The sequence below is a fragment of the Serinus canaria genome, chromosome Z (genome assembly GCF_022539315.1).
Source record: "Serinus canaria isolate serCan28SL12 chromosome Z, serCan2020, whole genome shotgun sequence".
NCBI classification, from domain to species: Eukaryota; Metazoa; Chordata; class Aves; order Passeriformes; family Fringillidae; genus Serinus; species Serinus canaria.
In genome coordinates this window covers 61,684,214-61,701,182 of record NC_066343.1, presented here as the reverse complement: position 1 = coordinate 61,701,182, position 16,969 = coordinate 61,684,214, and the positions used below count along the sequence as shown (strand labels likewise).

Below are 16,969 nucleotides of genomic sequence, written 5' to 3'. Positions count from 1 at the left end.
AAAAGCAATAGAGATGATCTTTATTGCAGAGCTCTGTGTCACACTTTGAGTCCTGTGAAGAGGATCAGATATTATCACTGAAATTCTATGTCATGATAGTGACAGCTGGGAGCAGAGATTGTTTAGAAAAGGTAAAAGACATGGTTTTGGCAAACAAGCTGGAAGTATCTGAAAATTGTTTGTAAACCGATGTAAAATGAATCAAAAAAGGAAGATTAATGACTGGAAGAATATAAACAAAACAGGCAACAGCAGAAAGATGATTAGCAGACAGGAATGAATAGGGACCAAGTATAGGACTGAGAAAAAATGGAGGACTGAGAAGGAGCAGCTTGTTAAAACAGAAGTCACAGGGGAGGCTGCCATAAAAGCAGGGTGAGAGAGAGGAAGATTTAAGTCTGCCAAAAGATCCAGGAGGTACAGCAAGCACTTGCTACAAGACATTACAGGAACATTTTATCATTTGTCTGATAGTCTGATCAGCATCATTCTGAGTACAGGTGATGTTTTCTGCCTCTGCTTTCTCTAACACACAGAGATTTGAAAAGTCATTTTAATGCTACAATCATCCATCACTGGTGAAATCTGGTATCCTTGCCCGCAGTGCCATATGCCACAGAATCTTCATCATGGGTCATTTTGCTTCATTTTCCTTCATCTTGCTTCATTTTGTTACTGCTTCTGTTCTTTCTCTTTGGTTCTTTTGGTTCTCTGCTTTTTAACATGAGATTTGCTCCTGTGAATCTTGTGCTTCATCTTCCTCATCATTTTTTCGACTTTTCTATTCCATGGATTCACACACAACTTTCTGCCTTTCATGTGGAGACTAACAGTTAAAGAAATGGTTGTCAGTTTCAAAGAAAAAAAGTAAAAATCCCAGCTTTTAAAAATCATCATAATTATCAGTCACCTATGAGACCACAAAGTTAGACTTGGTTAATCTTAAATTATATTTTATGCTGTGTTTATTAATTTTTTTTCTGGTTTCAAATACATTAGGATCTAAGTTTTACATTATTAAACTTACATTCCAAAATCTGAAAAAAGGCTTTACTATTTCTGTGCAAAAAGAACCACAGTGCAAAGCAGTACATTTCTATGGCAAATAAATAAGTAAATAAGATTACTGTGTAGTTATTATCACTGTGATAATTATCATGCAAAAATCTAGAAAATGTACCAATTTAATCCAAATGGTATGATATTGTACCAGAAAAAAAATTAGTTATAGGTAATGTGATACAAAAGTAAAGCTGATTTAATGAGTTTAGGCCAGGGTTTTATAGGATAAATAATTGGAAAAAGTAGAGAAATCTTAAGGTGCATGAGTAATTTTTCAGTTCTGAAAATAAAGCAAGTGTCAATGAAGGTTGAATAATATTTAGTATTATTACTGAAAAAATAATTAAATTTTAACAATCAAGTTTAAATAGCACAAGGAAGGACAGTTCTTAAATCACATAAAACACAGGGTTTTGAATTTGTGTTAGCTTTCCAAGATTCTACTTATTTAAATGCTGTGCGATAGGTTTTAACTTGCAGTATCCCTTTCACAGTGAAGGACACAAAATATCTCTTACATAACAGCCTCTAGGTGACACAGGCCACCAGCTTTCTGGATTTCAAATCTCTCCACTCTTCTGAGAATTCCTTTGGAAATTTCATTCGAAATTTTCATGCAACAGCTAAAGGCCCCAGGAAACAAAGCTAAAAAAAGGAGTAGCAATGTTAGAAACAACACAGATATAAGAGGGATAACTCATAGTTTGACTGCACAGGATCACAGAGGGGCTGAGACTGGAAGTCATCTGGTACAGCTCTCTGCTCAAGCAGGGCCATCTGGTGCCTGGGTCCTGCTTCAGCTCTGCTCCCAGCCCCTGATAATGTGGTTAGCTTAATTAACTCCATCTTATGAGACAAGCAGCCATGACTCTCTGTGACCAAGCAAGTCATGTGTTCATACCCCTTCCCTCATTATCAGGCCCTGGAAGTCCTGTGAAACAAGAGACAAACCAATTTCTATTTCTGTTTCCTACCAGCCCCCAGCCTGCCATCATTGCTCCCCAGATGCAGGACTTGGCTCTTCTGCTTGCTGAACTTCCTGAGTTTCCTCTCTGCCCATTTCTATGTCAGCAAAACCAGTAGCAGCAGTAACTACTGGAAGCAGTAGTTGATGTGGTGCATCAACTACTGCTTCCAGTTTGTTATCTGCAAACATGGCACAGGCACATTCTGTTCCATCATCCAGGTCTTTAATGAAGGTGTTGAACTCTGTTGTCTCCCATGATGACCCCTGGGGTTCGTGGCACCGATTACAACCCCCTGGATCTGGAACTTCATTCAGTTCTCCATCTGCCTCAATCTTTACTCATCTGTCCTATACTTTGTCAGCTTGTCTATGATGGTATTACAAGAGACACGAATGAAAGCCTTTCCTGAAGTCCAATACACAAAGCCCATGTCTCTCCTCTTCACCAATAAACTAATCTCATTATTGGAGATGGCTACCATGTTGGTCAAGCATAATGTCCCCTTTATAAATCCATGCTGACCACTCCTGATGACTATCTTGCCTTTCAGATCTTGGGAAATGCTTTCTCAGAGAATTTTCTTCATCCCCTTCCCAGGGACTGAGATGAGGTTTAGCAGCCTATAGTTCTCTGGATCTTCCTTCTTGGCCTACTTGAAGATAGGGGTAATACTTGCTCTCTTTCAGTCTTCAGGAACTTCTCTCACTTGCCATGACTGTTCAAAGGTAACTGACAGTGGCCTCACAATGGCACCAACCAGCTTCCTCAGCACGGGTTGTGGTCTATCCTGTTTGTCCTCTGGCCTTATATATGTCTAGTTTTTAAAAGAGCTCTCTAGTTTGGTCCTTCTCCACTGACAATAAGTCATCCTTGCTGCAAATATTCCCTCTGGTCCCAGGAACCTGGGTTTTTTGTTAGATTTCCTAGTTTGCATGGTAAAGAGCAAGACAAAGAAAGTGTTGGGTGCCTCAGCCTTATCCATGTAATTTGTCACCAGTTTCTCTGTCCAATTTCTTTGTCCCACTGGTTTTCATATTCACCCCTCTTTCTTTTGTTGTTTATATACTTATGGAACATTTTGTCACATGTCACATTCCTTGACAGATTCAACTCCAGCTCAGCTTTGTCTTTTTGTTTCCTAACAGCATTCCTGATCAGACAAGCCTATACTCCACTTGGGTCACCTGGCCCTGCTTCCATCCCTTTGTTCCACACATTGTTTTTATGTCCTGATGCAGTTAAAAGCTCTGAGAACATCCAGCCAGACCTCCTGCTTGGGTTTCTATTTTTCAGGACAGACCTTTCTAATGCTTGGAGGGGGTGACCCTTGAACATCAGCCAGCTCTGCTTGACCTCTCTTTTATCCAGGATCACATTCCATGGGATTCTTCCAAATTTGTGAAGTGTTTGTAAATCAGCTCTTATTAAATCCAGGGCCATAATCTTGTTTTTTTGCCCTGCTCCCTTTTCCTAGAATCCCAAACTTCCCCACTTTATGGACACTGTAGCCAGTGCTGCCTCTGATTTCATGCCTCTGACTATATCTTCTCTGTTTGCAAGTATCTAATCCACCTGAGTGCTTTTCTGTGCCAGTTCCTTGATTACTTGTCATGGAAGATGTCATCAGTGCACATCAAAGCTTGTGGATTGCTTCAGCACTGTTGTATTGTCCTGCAAGCAGATATCAGCATGGGCAAAGTCCCCATGAACATCCCCAGGATTCTTCCAGCTGTTTGAAGAAGGCCTCAGCTTCTTCTTCCTGGTCAGGAGGTCTATAGCAGACCCCCACACCCCTGCTGGGCTGCCCACTGATTCTGACCTGTAAGCTCTCAGCCAGCTCATCCTCCATCCCCAGGCAGAGTCCATGCATTCCTGCTGCTCTCTTGCCTAAAGGCCAAGCCTGTTGTTTCCTTGTCGTTCCCTTGCCTTCCAGCCTGGTGTTCCTAAGAGCCCATATCCCTCAGCTGCGGCACAGCAGTGACAAGAGCCACCCCTGAGCACGTCCCTGAGCCCACTGAGGTCCGAGCCCTGCACCTGCAGCCATAATACTTCTTGCTCCTGTTTGCCCCCCATGCTGCATGCCTGAGTGGGAGGGCAGTTCCAAGTGCTGTCAAGGACTAGTTATCTTCACAGCTTGGGCAGTGAGGTACTGTCCTCTCCGTTTCTCCCACAAGAGAGATTGGTGGTTTAAATAAGTTTCCTTCACCCTTCCTTCTGCGTGCATCTGTAAAGGTTTGTTACAGTAATATAAAAGTAATTTTTAAAGATTTATTTTTACTTGTGGAAGATCACCAATATTTATGACACAGGAAGTGTCAGGAGTATAATTTAAAAGCTCTGCCTTTTTAGGTTAAATCAGGCCCATTGTCTTTTGTTGTCTTTTTGAAATAATAAATGCTCTTGCTGGGCTTTGTGTTTTCTCTTATCCCAAGGGCTCCCATGGTTGAATGTGTCTCCACTATGGAATTATCTCCTACACATTTTTTCCTGTTTGCTAATACCATATAAAAAATTAAAAGTCACTGAACTTTAAAAAGCAAATCATAAATCTAGGTGGGTTTTTATTTTTTAAGAAAAGTACTAACATTTTGGGGCTTGATTTTCTTCTGTGCTAGCAGAGAAATAGATCTTCTAAAAGGGATTTCCTCCACTAGCTCAAGGACAAGCACAGCCGTATTGCTCAGGGATTTATCTAGGATGAAGGTCTCAAGATTAAACCCACTCTTCAAAATGAGCACAGCAAAGACTCCTGGGTCCCAGACCTTGAACTAATCTGGGAGAAGTGGAGAGAAAGTCTTCTTCCTACTTGTTTTCATTTTTCTTCCTATTCATGCTTTCCCCAAGTATTCATTTAGTCTTGGTTGCAAGAGTCATTAGCCAGAAAAAAAAAAACAAAAAAAAAACAGAGAGTCAGTTTCAGCTTCTGTAAGCAGGAGATAAATCTGTTTAAAAAATTTCCTGTAAGCAAGATGATTGTGTGCTCTTTTTACAAGAGTGCTTACTGAGTGCTGGAGTAACAGATGCTGGCACAGCTGTAGCAGTGAGCTTGAGCAGCCAGCAATGGAGCTGGAGTCTTTGGAGAGCACTCACACTGCCCACTGCTGCTTACAGGGGGATTTTGTATCTGTGGGGCTGATGGCAGGGCCCTAGGATTTCATGGTCAGAAGGGAGGTGGAAAGACAGAAGATGGCTCAGCAGTTGTCTCCTCAGCAACCCAGAGAGGAGGGCTATAAATAATCATATGGTGCAGAAGGACTAATTAAGTGTTGAGTGCTACCTGTGTTATTTCCCCATTGTCCTTTGTTTTTCTCTCTTCAGCAGCATAATTCTTGTGAAGCAAGTTAATTGATGTTCCCCAATGGAAATTCAGCTCATTGAGCACTACTAAGTTAAGGTTTTTTCTGGTCCTCAAGATAGAGTTGGTAAAACTAAAGTAAAAACTTTTGTTGTTGCTAGTCAGCTCCTGACAGAAGAATTCTGTCAGATGAAAACTTAAGGAAGGGTAATTATATTTTCAGCTCTGTCTGATGTTGCCTGCTGTGCTTTTTAGAGATGTATACTCCAGTACTTCTCTGGGGTCAAGTAAACTAAAATACTTGGCAAGACCAATACTACCAGCTTCTGTAGAATGGCTGAATATTACAGGAGGTGTTAGGGAGAGCCAGAGTTCAGTCCCCTGAACTATTCCTCAACTGGTTTTGCTGATGCTTGACTATCTCTTGCCCTCATCCTACTTTATGTACTTGAAACCATCCTTTGCTTTGATACTCAGATCCGAACTATCAGTATTGCAGTGTACAGTGCACTATATAGCACCATGTTAGCCATTTGTACACTTTTTAACTGAAAATTGTTAAATTAATATTGATGTACTTTTATAGCTTTGTAAGGAAAAACATACACAGGCTCAACCAAGGAAAAGAAAGCAAAACTCCATCCAGGTGGGTTTGTGAGTGTCTCACTGGCCACTTCTGACTGACTTTTGTAAAAATCTTTCCCTTTTGTAAAAATCTTAACCAACAGGAATTGCATCCTTCGGCAACTTGTTTATAACTGCATATTCAGACATCACTTACATGACCAGAGTTGCCATTTTAGAGCAGATTCAACCACCCAGTGCTCAGTCAGTCTTTGACCCGGAGCATTGGATGCCACTGAGGTCCAGCCCATGCAGCTGTACAAAAGCTGTGTCCTGCAGCTGTGAGCACAGGCAGCAGGCTGCACGTGAAACTGGGGAATGCCCCAATGAAAACCAGATGGAAATTCTGCAGAGAATGTAAATGAGTGGTGCTAAACAGGCAAGGGCATTTCTTATGGACATTGATAACCTGCTAGTACACTTTTATTAGAGGTATGTGCCTGGGGAGGCTTTCTTGCTTTCACATGTATGTATTCCCCAAGGAATTCTGATGTGCACTCTTTTTTTTTTTTGATGAAAAAGAAGCTGTCACAATTTTTTTTTTTTTACATTTTTGTTATGTGTATGGAAGCACAGCTGCAATATGGAAAACAGATAATCTGTGAGTCATAGATGAATGCATGGCATGAGGGTCTTTCTCTCAGAGAACGTGAAAGTGTCACCAGCAACCTTCTGCTGACAGAGGCACTTATGAGAACTGCTACCTTTCTACATAGAAGTCAGTAATAAAAGCAATTTCTTTTCCTGCGTATGAAATATGAGAGCAGTCAGCCAAGGAAATCCTGTAGTTCCCCAGAGCCCAGAAAAACTGATGCTGCTGTCATGGAGCACTGAGATATCCTGCACCTCCATTGTTATTATAACTTCATTCTAATCCTGCAAGTGGGAAGAAATTAGGAGGTAATCCTAAACAAACATAATAATTTCAGCCCAACCCAGGGCCAAGGTTTTGGGCTTTTTTTTGCGGTTTCAGCAATTATATAAGGTTTATTAGTAATTGTTGATCTAAACAGTAGTTAAAAGGAAAGGACTGTGGTTTTACATATGGATCTTGACATGGCCTTTTTTGTACCATTTATCAGTCAATAGGATTTTTGCAGTGCTGCTGATTTCATTTGTCTCTATTGCTCAGTGACATAGTAAGAAATACACAGCAGCTTACCCAAAAATTATTTAGATCTGTTGTCTGACACTGAGACTCTTAAAGCTAAAGGAACTGCTGAAAGGACTAAGCTTAGTGGTGGATCTTGAGACAGAAAGGATTCCTCAGTTGTTATTTTAGCCAGTGATATTATCTATTTTGGTATTTCTTCCCTGGGAACTCTCTCCAGGAAATGACCTGTTGTTTTCAAAGTTATTTAGTACATTCAGGGGAAAAAAAAAAAAAAGAAAAAAAAAAGAAAAAAAAAGAAAAAGTGAAAATTGTCCAGGTTGTCCCTGCACAGAACAGAAGGGGTTGGAACAGAAGAATGATCTTTAAGGTCTCTTTCAAACCAAATCATTCAGTGATTGAAGTGGAGTACGTGGGAATGAAGCACAGTGAAAACAAAGCCTCTGATGGAAAAAGACCTCCATGATATATCCACTTCTACATTTAAGTTGATCAGTATCAAATCTCCTTGACTAGCTAAACTTTCCTTTTCCATTTCCTCTCTGCTATTGGACCAAACTTAGTCTGTAGAAACTTGTCTTACCCTCCTGCTCTACTTTTTTCATTCTTATTCACAGACTTGAGAGCCACGTGTCAATCAGCCAGAGAAGGCTGGTTGTCTAGGGTTCAGGCAAAAAATCAAAAAAAGTTATTGGTGCATGCTCAGTTTCTGGGGCCACAAAGAACTTTTCTGTCCATCTTCAGTTCCAAGCTGGTATTCCTATATTTGCCAAGTCTTTTAGGAAAACTGTCATGCCTGATGAAGAGCCCTCCTGTGGCACACAGTGGGAGCCTGCCAGGCTCTTGTACTGCTCTCCTCTGCAGTTTCAGGCGGCTGGGGCTGGGCAGGGGGTAGGGCAGAGCACTGGTAAGGACAGACATGGCAGTCAGTGGTTCTGCCAGCCTCCTCCATAGAGAATGTAACATGGCAGGGCAGGTCTTTGCATCATGAAGGAAGGTCAGATGGAGAAAAAAAGAGGAGATGATGCCCCATGGAAACAGATGGTTATTGATGGAGCCATTATGCCCCCAACCCCTCTGCTTGCTCTTAACTATTGTTTTAATTTTGGTCTCTTTTGACTAAGCATGATAAAAAAAATCTGTGCTTTAAGTGAGAACAGTAGGGAAGGCATTTTTCCTTCCTTTCTCCATTTCCCTCCACTCCAGACTGAACTCAGCTGCCTTAGGCAGGACTTGTGCAGCTCTTTTCTTCACAAGTTTCACTCCAGCAGTGTTTTGACCAGGCCTTTGGTGGTCCCTCCTGAATCCTGCTGGCAGTGCACAGGAGCCTGTCTAATGCTGGCAGAGCACCTGGTTCATCTTTGTGAGCTGGATTGCTTGAATGAAAAGCCATGCTGTACTTGTTCTTTTATGGAACCAAGAAAATCAGGAGAATTCTTGAATTTACACAAAACGAGGGAGCCCAGCAAATATGGGTAACATTATTAGGCAGGATGTGTTCCCCCAACACTTTGTGTGGTCTGAGGGAAAGCTTCTCTTGCACAATGAGATCCTTGCATCTGAGGCACTTTCTGTTTCTGTGCTGAAATGTGAGACCTGCTGGTAATTGTGCCTCAAGTTCACCCTGAACAGTTGCAGCTCTGCACACATTGCACAAGTTTGGCACACCTGTGCTATTAGCAGCAGGCATTAGTGTTTCCTAATGGAATTCTTTTGTGGTTACAAAGTAGGCTTTGTACATCTGGAAAGAAAACCCACACAACTTTGCATTGATTAATTGTATTACGGTCTTGCTTAGTCAGAACATGGTGTTTTTTGATATGCTCTGGTATCCGTACAGCCACTTCCACAAACGAGTTTCAGCACTTAGTGCCATGTTGTTGGCTTATGGACATGGAATCCAGGCTCTGTTCTTGGGGGCAGATGGACTATCACATCTTCTACACTTAACATTAACTACTGTAAAGCAGCTTTTTTAGCACTCATTTCATAAAACTGCCAGAAAGTGTTTCTCTCATTTAAAACAAACTTGAGGCTATTTAAAGAGTTCAGCACCTCAAGGCAGGTCTTTTCATCTTAACTTAAAGCAAGCCAATAACTATTTCATTATGCAGAAGACTCTGATCCTGGTTGACAGGTGAACAAAGATGGATGCTGGAATTCTTGGGAAATGCAGCATAGACATAGACTGTAAAAACAAGGAGCTGGACTTGAGAGGGGAATTCAAATGCTGAAAAAGGTTCCAATGCATCCTACTATTTTAACATGGTAATGCACACAGTTAAAGCACAACTCTGAGAGAGAGTTAAAAAAAAAGATAAAGGGATTTTATATATACATATAAAACCATAGACAATAATACATAAATCGAAAAAGCATATATAAAGAATAAATATATTTGAAATTATGTGGTGATGCTTTTTCTGTTTTGCTATCAGGATTGCTATTAATATGGACATTTTCAAAGCTGGATGGCTGGAGATGGATAGATGGGTATTTTCTATAGGTCAGGATTTTTGGATGGGTTTTGTGCATCAAATAATGATCAGTTTGCAATCTGTCTGTCTTCACACAACATCCTTGGTGCTTGGGTTACAGAGCATCAAAGAAATGCAGGCTAAAAATTAGCAAAACAGGGTGTAATATTGACGTGGTCAAAAAGATATTTACTGACTTACCAGAAGGGGAAATTTCTGCTCTTCCTAGCAAAAACAAACATCATAATGTGTTGCATATTAAGATGCAGAAAGAAGCTGTCATATCAGCATAAATCTGGTTTTTTTCTATAGAGAAATACATTTTGATAAATACATCTCCCACACTGCCCAGAGCAGACTAATAATACTGGAATGCCTTCAGTAGGGTAAGTGCGGATTACTCCTATGGGAAGTGTCAAACGGTCTTATGTAGTTGTTATTCCTATGCTGTAGCATCAAACATTTGATTTGGATGCTGTTACTGTATGTGAATTATCAAATTTCTCCTTTTATGTCTTCAAGATGAAATATGTGTAGGAACTTCCAGAAGAGAACTTTTGTCTTCTCAAATCGAAATTCAAACCAACCGTCTTTGGAATGAGCTCCATTGTCCAGCCTGCTGCATACTTCTTGTAGTGCTGCCTCCTTCACTGCAGGTGTGGCACCCTGTAAATCCCTGGCACTGAGATGCCGTCATGGAAGATTACCAGGATTTTTGAAGTAAAATTGCAAAAACTTATTTTGAATCATATTTTGGGGAATGGGGGTAGAGGGGTAGAGTTTGTGGAATGGGAAATCCCCATCACACTCTACAGAATACCTTGATCTTTGTTTTCTGGCCTTGCCTGGCTGGGCCTTGCTTAAGCATGTAGCTGGGTGTGATTTTGGACAACAGATGGCTTTGCTGGCCTCTGTCAAAAGCTGCCAATTCACATCCATGAGCAAAGGAAACTTCTGTAGCTACCAGCCCAGAACTTACTTGTATGTCTACAGTCACCCTGAAATAAATGGATACATAATGGCGAGCCTAAGAAGCATAAGCCTAAGTAGGGTTAAACCCAAATCTGGTTCAGCTCAGGCAGGGCATGCCTGTAACCCAGCCAGCCACCTGAAATTCTGCTCATTTTTATTGTGGGGTCTGCCATATGAGTATTGCAGTCAAGTATGGAGCATGTCTGTTTGAGGAAAGTTGGGAGGTAAAGGCATTTCCCCAGTGTCAGGTGGTTCAGAGTAAAGAACACATTCTAAGAGAGCCTTTTCTTTGGCCTGTGCTTGCCTGTGTCAGCTCTGTTGCGCAAGACCTTGCTGACTTGCCAGATCGTATATCCAGACCAAAAGCACTTGCAGAGCATTGCCATGCCAGCAGGTGTAGTGGCCATTTTAACAGGATAAAATTCTAAAGCAGATTTTGCCCCTGTGTTATCTAAATCTTCAAGGAATTCCACAATTCCTACTCCTACTGATGCCAGAAGAGCCTGAGAAAGGATCATCCCGAAGAAAGTGCTCCAGAATCTGTGTTACCTTCTCTGTGAACACAGTCTATTTTACAGTAAAAAATTACAAAGAAAAAGTAAGGATTCAAGCACAGCATTGCCTAGATGGTTTTGAAAGCTTTAAAGATGTTTAATGTTTTAATTTTAAGTTTAAAGTTAAGTTTAATTTTTAAGTGTTATTAGTCTCCTGGATCCTTGAGACTGCCACACTGAACACAGAGCAAAGTTGCATGCAAAACTGCTTTTCTGCTGGGAGAAATCTGTTACTTGAAGTTTGTCATAAAAAGTTTTTTGAAACCTGTGCCACCCAGGGCAACTTCACTTTAAAGGAAAAAGACCAAGTGACTTTCTACACACATTTCCTCTGGGAAGTTTGTAAAGTAAGAATTTACACCTGAACTTAAGAGATCCCTTTGAACAAATACTGACATTTTACTAGGTGTTCCCTCAGGAAATCACTGCTTTAAAAGTTTTACACCTTCAGCAGCTAAAATCTTCTTGAAATGTTTCCTAAGACAAATGGTTCACTTGGCTTTTCCTTGCTCAAGCCACTTCACAGAATTATAGAGTGCTCACACCTGTTGTGGAACCATCAGGTTTGCAGAGGAAATTCTCAGGTGAAGCCCTGACCCCACACTGAAAATGCCAATTGCTCTGTGCAGTTAAGACACCAAAGCTTGACTTTTTGAAGAAAAGCAGCCTGGACATTTAAGCTATCACCTCTGGTCCATACAGAGCTGCAAAGGCTCAAGCAGACACAGTTCCAGGTAGGCACACTTCAGGTTTTTTATCTTTAAGAGATTAAAGTATAGAAATGGATAAAGTACAATAACTACTTACTCTCAGACGTCAGGCTAACCATGACTGCTAGAACAACCAGAACAGTGACAAATTTCATATCCATTCCTCCTGGGAGCTGCAGGAGCACAGCCACAGAGCAGGTGGTGAGCTGCAGGACTAACACCTGAGCCTACCTGCTGGCTGCTGGGGATGAACGTGCCGTAAAGCCCCACCCTGAGCAGCAGCTTGGCATCAGTTCTGTCCTGTGTGGCACTATGGACTTCAGCAGGATTCCTCCTCTCACCTGAAGACGTGTGGTTAGTTTTTTGCCAGATGGGAAGACAGGCTGTATTCCACACAGCTCCCCAAGGAGGTACTGCCTTACATCCAGATCCTCACAGCCCTCCTCACTGATGAGGGTCTTTGGCAACAGACTTGCCAAGGGTAGGAGTACTTCAGAAACAAGTACTTGCAGGATGGAGGATTAAGAAAAAACCCCTCTGCTATGAGGTGTCATCTGCATGGAAGCTACACATGCAGTGCTGTGGGCCAAACCTGCTGTAGTACAAAAAATACAACCTCAAGGAGACCCCAGCCTTGGCCTAGCTTTTTGTTTGACCTAGGCATTTTCAGTCTGTAAGGACCATGTTATTCCTGGCACACCTGGCTTTCAGCACAGTTTCGAAGCTTCCAAACCCCTAAAAAGGTTACTGTGTGTGTTCAGTCTGAACTGAGCACAGTGGCTGTAAGAGTAGCAAGCAGCTGCCGTACTCCACCTCAGCCAGTGCAGTGACAGCTGCCTGCTTTGACCTTTCCCATGGCTGAACTAGAAAATCAGCTCGGGAATTTCCTACACTATTCAACCAAGCTCATCTTTGTTCTGGCTCATCACATCAGTCTTATCATTCCTAAATTTCCACACCATAAGGTAGAAGAAATTGCTAACTTTGGGGACTTTAGTCTCTACTTACACTCTCCCAACACTGGTTTTGTAATTTCTTCTAATAATAAATTAATAAAGTGCAATCAACCTTTCCAGCTATTAGTGTTTTACTTCCTAGCTATTTGTTTCTGTTATTCGCTGTTATCTACCAGGATAACAGACTAGGGCAAATCCAGACTACTAGACTTTGAAATAAGAGTCTACTGTAAAAATGAAAAAGAGTAGAAGATAATCATGTGTGTTGTTTAAAGTATGATTTTGAAGTGTGTTGAAATCAGCAAGTTGATTCATTGTCACCATTTAGTTTATAAAAGCTACACCATCCTGGCCAAAGCGGAGACAGATTACAACAGCTTTATTAACCTGAACCTACATAAGGAATAGAATATTAGCAACATTACTGTTCTTCAAAGTAGCAAGAGGAGGAAAAAACTAGATTAAAAGAAGGACAGTGAGATAGGTGCTACTGGAGTAGCATGTTAAACAAACAGCTTCAGTCGGAATTAGATTTTGTATTCCAGTGCCTGGTTGATGCTACAAATCAGGATGCTTTGTTCCTTTGCAGATAATTAGTTAGTTTGTCCTGGCAAATTCTTCATCTGGGATGATACAGTTATAAAGACCTGATACAAGGTCTTTCCACAGTGAGAGCATGGAGTACAGGGAGCTGTAGCAGTGATGGGGATGGAGGAAGAAACAAAGCATTTTGTGTTTCTTAAGACCTGTTCCTGTATGACAAGTTCTAAGTGCTCCCCAGATGTAACTCAGACATGCACACCTCCTGTGCTCTCAGAACCATGGAGTAGATACAGGTATCTGGGTATTATTTTCTCTGCTGCTGGCAATAAAAACCAGCACACAATAAAACTTATTTCTTTCTGCCTGAGCTCAAGTTTTATATCTTATGTTCTTCTGTCTTATGTTCATGGTGTCATTTATAGGTTCAGAATTATGCAAATGGCCATTTGCTTCAACATTGAAAGTGTGACAAGGAAATTAGGATTGTGTCAGAACCGGAACATGCTTCCCACTTTATGGAGGCTATATAGTGTGTTAATAATTTCAAATGCTAAACCTATTGGAACAGGACAAAATGTAAACTGGGGAAACAACTCTGATTTATGAGACTGAGAAATTAAAAATAAAAACAAAGAGAACAATAGCAAATATTGTGCTATGGCTCCATGTGAATGTGCAGGCTGCCATCCAATTTACAAAGGACAAAGGAGTTAGCCAGAAATTCTTCTCCAAGAATTGGACTGACAAGAGTTGACAGTGGCATTAGTTACAGGTATAGCTGACATAAGGTAAAGAGTTTTATTGACATATTGACTTGGATTGCATTCAAAGCTCAAATCAAAGCACTAACCTGCAGGCAGAAATTGTTGCAAATGAGAAGCTAGTCATTCTTCTATCCTGAGAAACAAAGTAAATGCTTTTTTAATTTTTTCAAAAATCCTTTTTGAAGTTTTACCTTTTATTTGTAAAAGTAGAACAGCTAGCAAGGCTAAAACTGTCTGATCTTTTAATCTGAGCCTTCAGTTTTTGAGCAGAGGTTAATGACTGTAACTTCTTCTACTTCAGTGTGCACTGTAATATAATCCCCTCAGTTATGTATACCTTTCTGCAGTTACTAGGCTGAGGCAAGAATAAATGCTCCTTCCTTTACCCATTCCTTGCAGTCAAACAATGTTCTTTTGCCACAGGAGTGCTGATTGCTGAGGAAGACTAAGTCCAGTTTGCTAAAGTGGGATAATTAATGTTAAAACAACTTTGGATCTTTACTGTTTCCAGCGAAACTTAATTTGATGAAGGCTTCTAACAAATTGACAGATGCAATCGGCTTATCATAGTATTTATTAGGCTGTAAATGATCATAATAACCAACTCACAGTAATAAATGTTTTTTCTAGTTTGATTTAAATAATGAATGGACAGATTTCACAATGAAATATACTTTGGACTTCCTAGCAATGTCTCAACTCTTTATGTGCCTATCAAAACCCCAAACTGTGGCCTTCTCAGATGTCCCCCACTCTAGACTGCAACGGCTGGCCCTGTGCCTATCATAAACCTCTGACTTTAAAATGGTTTGCATAACTCTTATTCAGCCTTCTCCATATCAGATATTTTATCTGTGGGTACTTCATTTTGGGGAAAAAAGAGGAGTCCCAAAGAAAATTTTGGGCTATGAAAAATTATAAGTGCTTAATATGCAAACTCCAACATGCAAGCCAGATTCAGTCCTCTGCCCAAGAGGGAGGGTATGGATACACCCACATGTCAGGATAGCTCCCCAACAGCCAGCTAGAGCCTTAGTGGGATCCATCTTACACTCAGCACTACATCTTATGGGTGCATAAAACAGGGAAGAATCTTGAGGAGGGACTGGAGCACCCATTCCCCTGCCCCAGACGAATGTCCCCACAGATGATGTTCACATGCTGCTTCTGTGCTCAGAATCCCCAGGACTCTGGTGACAGAGGTGCAGCATTTGCAAGAATTGCTGAAAGGCTTGTCTCTGTCTGTGCTGTTGCCTGGCATTCAGAGCACGGACTTCCCATTCCCTGACTACTAAATTTTGACAGAATAGGATGAAAGTTGAGTTATTGGGAAGAAGATGCAGGTTTTTGTCCAGAAATGACATTTGGGCTTTACAGACCAAGAAGGCAAAGGTGCCAGCTCTGGCTGCAGTGCTAAAATTTCAGAGAAATTTCAGAGAAATACCTGCTATTTCCCATTGTCCATTTCAGTAAGTTTTATTTTGTGTATTTTGAATTCCATCTGTAGCAGCTGACACACAAAGTCACAGACAGACAGACAGATATCCACCCCCAGGCATTTTACCTGAAGGTGGCTGTATGGACTTCAGCTCTTCCTGGGGCAGCAATTATCATCACCAATGGAAACAGCACAGAGGAACCCTAGCTACTACCACTACACACAGTAAAAGGGATTGTTCCTCACAGGGCAGTGCTTTGGAGGCCAAACCACAGGAGGAGGAGAGAATGCTGTGGCACAGGTGCTAACAGAGAAGAGAAGATGACTGGCATTCAAAAGATAAGTGAAAATCTCTCTGAAGTGAGAACTATGAGAAAACTGAGGCTGATACAGTTCTGTGATTCTGTTCCTCTGTGAAAGAATGAAACAGACTGAAGAGAAGGTGGCCATGAAAATATTGCAGATTAGAGAGGCCAACACCCAGAAAATAACTACTGAAGAAGCAAGGAGTACCATTAGATAGAATGCTGTATTAGCATCATGTTGCAGATGTTGGCTGGGATGTCAGCCCTGAGCAGAAACCCAGGATTCACCTCAGAAATTTAATTCAAGACTGCCAAAGAGTACATTATTGCTGGTAAACTGAAAATCTTGGCTTCTGATAGCATGTTTTGGCTATCTGAGATAGCCAAATTATAACACTTTCCATACATCCAGTATGATATTTAAGCCTGACACCTGCAGCATGAGAAGAAGGACCTAATTTATTGAAGCAATGAGCAAAAGGACAAACTGAAGACCCTTCCCTTCTCAACTTCTGTTTAAAAAAAATAAAAATTAGAGGATTACAAGGTGAGTGCTGAAAAAAAAGAATGTCAGATGTTTTCCATGGCTGATTAGCTCAGGACAAAACCTGATGCTGAGATGCACAAGCAAGAAATAAGTACATTGGGAATTGTGTTTTTGAACAGAACAAAGACTAGTAATTCTGCTTGCTTCCTTATTACTAAAAATAAATGTATCTTCTTGAATACATAGCTGAGTTGTTCTTGAAACCAAACCAAACCAAACAAACAAACAAACAAACAAACAAACAAACAAACAAAAAACCAAAACAAAACAAAAAAACAAACCAAAAAAAACCCCCAAAACCCAACATTTACGTGAGTGTCCACACAGCCTCTTTCCATGTCTACCTCTCAGGAGACTTTGCCTTCTGTCATGACAAATCTGAGTGCCAAAGGCCAGGTACCCCTAAGTTTTGGATGTGGTTGTTTTTTTTTTGTCCTAGGCCTTCACTAATTTTTGAATGAGGAAGTGGGTCTGTGATTTTGATTCCAAAAGGCAAAAAACCAAAATGGGGGATGGACAGAAGGTCTACTCACAAACATGGGAAAGCTCATGCCCTACAGAGGCAGTATCTGACCACACAGGTTAGTGGTCTGCATCAGCAGAATGTTCTGTTTCTAACCTGCTTCTCCTGTGTCCTAAAAAT

At 41.0% G+C, this 16,969-nt stretch overlaps 1 protein-coding gene across 1 annotated transcript; it reads right to left on the bottom strand.

Annotated features, from left to right (window-relative positions):
* On the bottom strand, nucleotides 1-2,511 carry CCL28 (C-C motif chemokine ligand 28). The gene is made up of 3 exons (XM_050987373.1): nucleotides 2,412-2,511; nucleotides 1,581-1,707; nucleotides 1-826 (listed from the first exon to the last, which is right to left on the bottom strand). The coding sequence occupies exons 1-3, from the start codon at nucleotides 2,509-2,511 to the stop codon at nucleotides 673-675; spliced, it is 381 nt and encodes a 126-aa protein (XP_050843330.1). The 3' UTR covers nucleotides 1-672.
* Nucleotides 2,512-16,969: the final 14,458 nt, after the last annotated feature.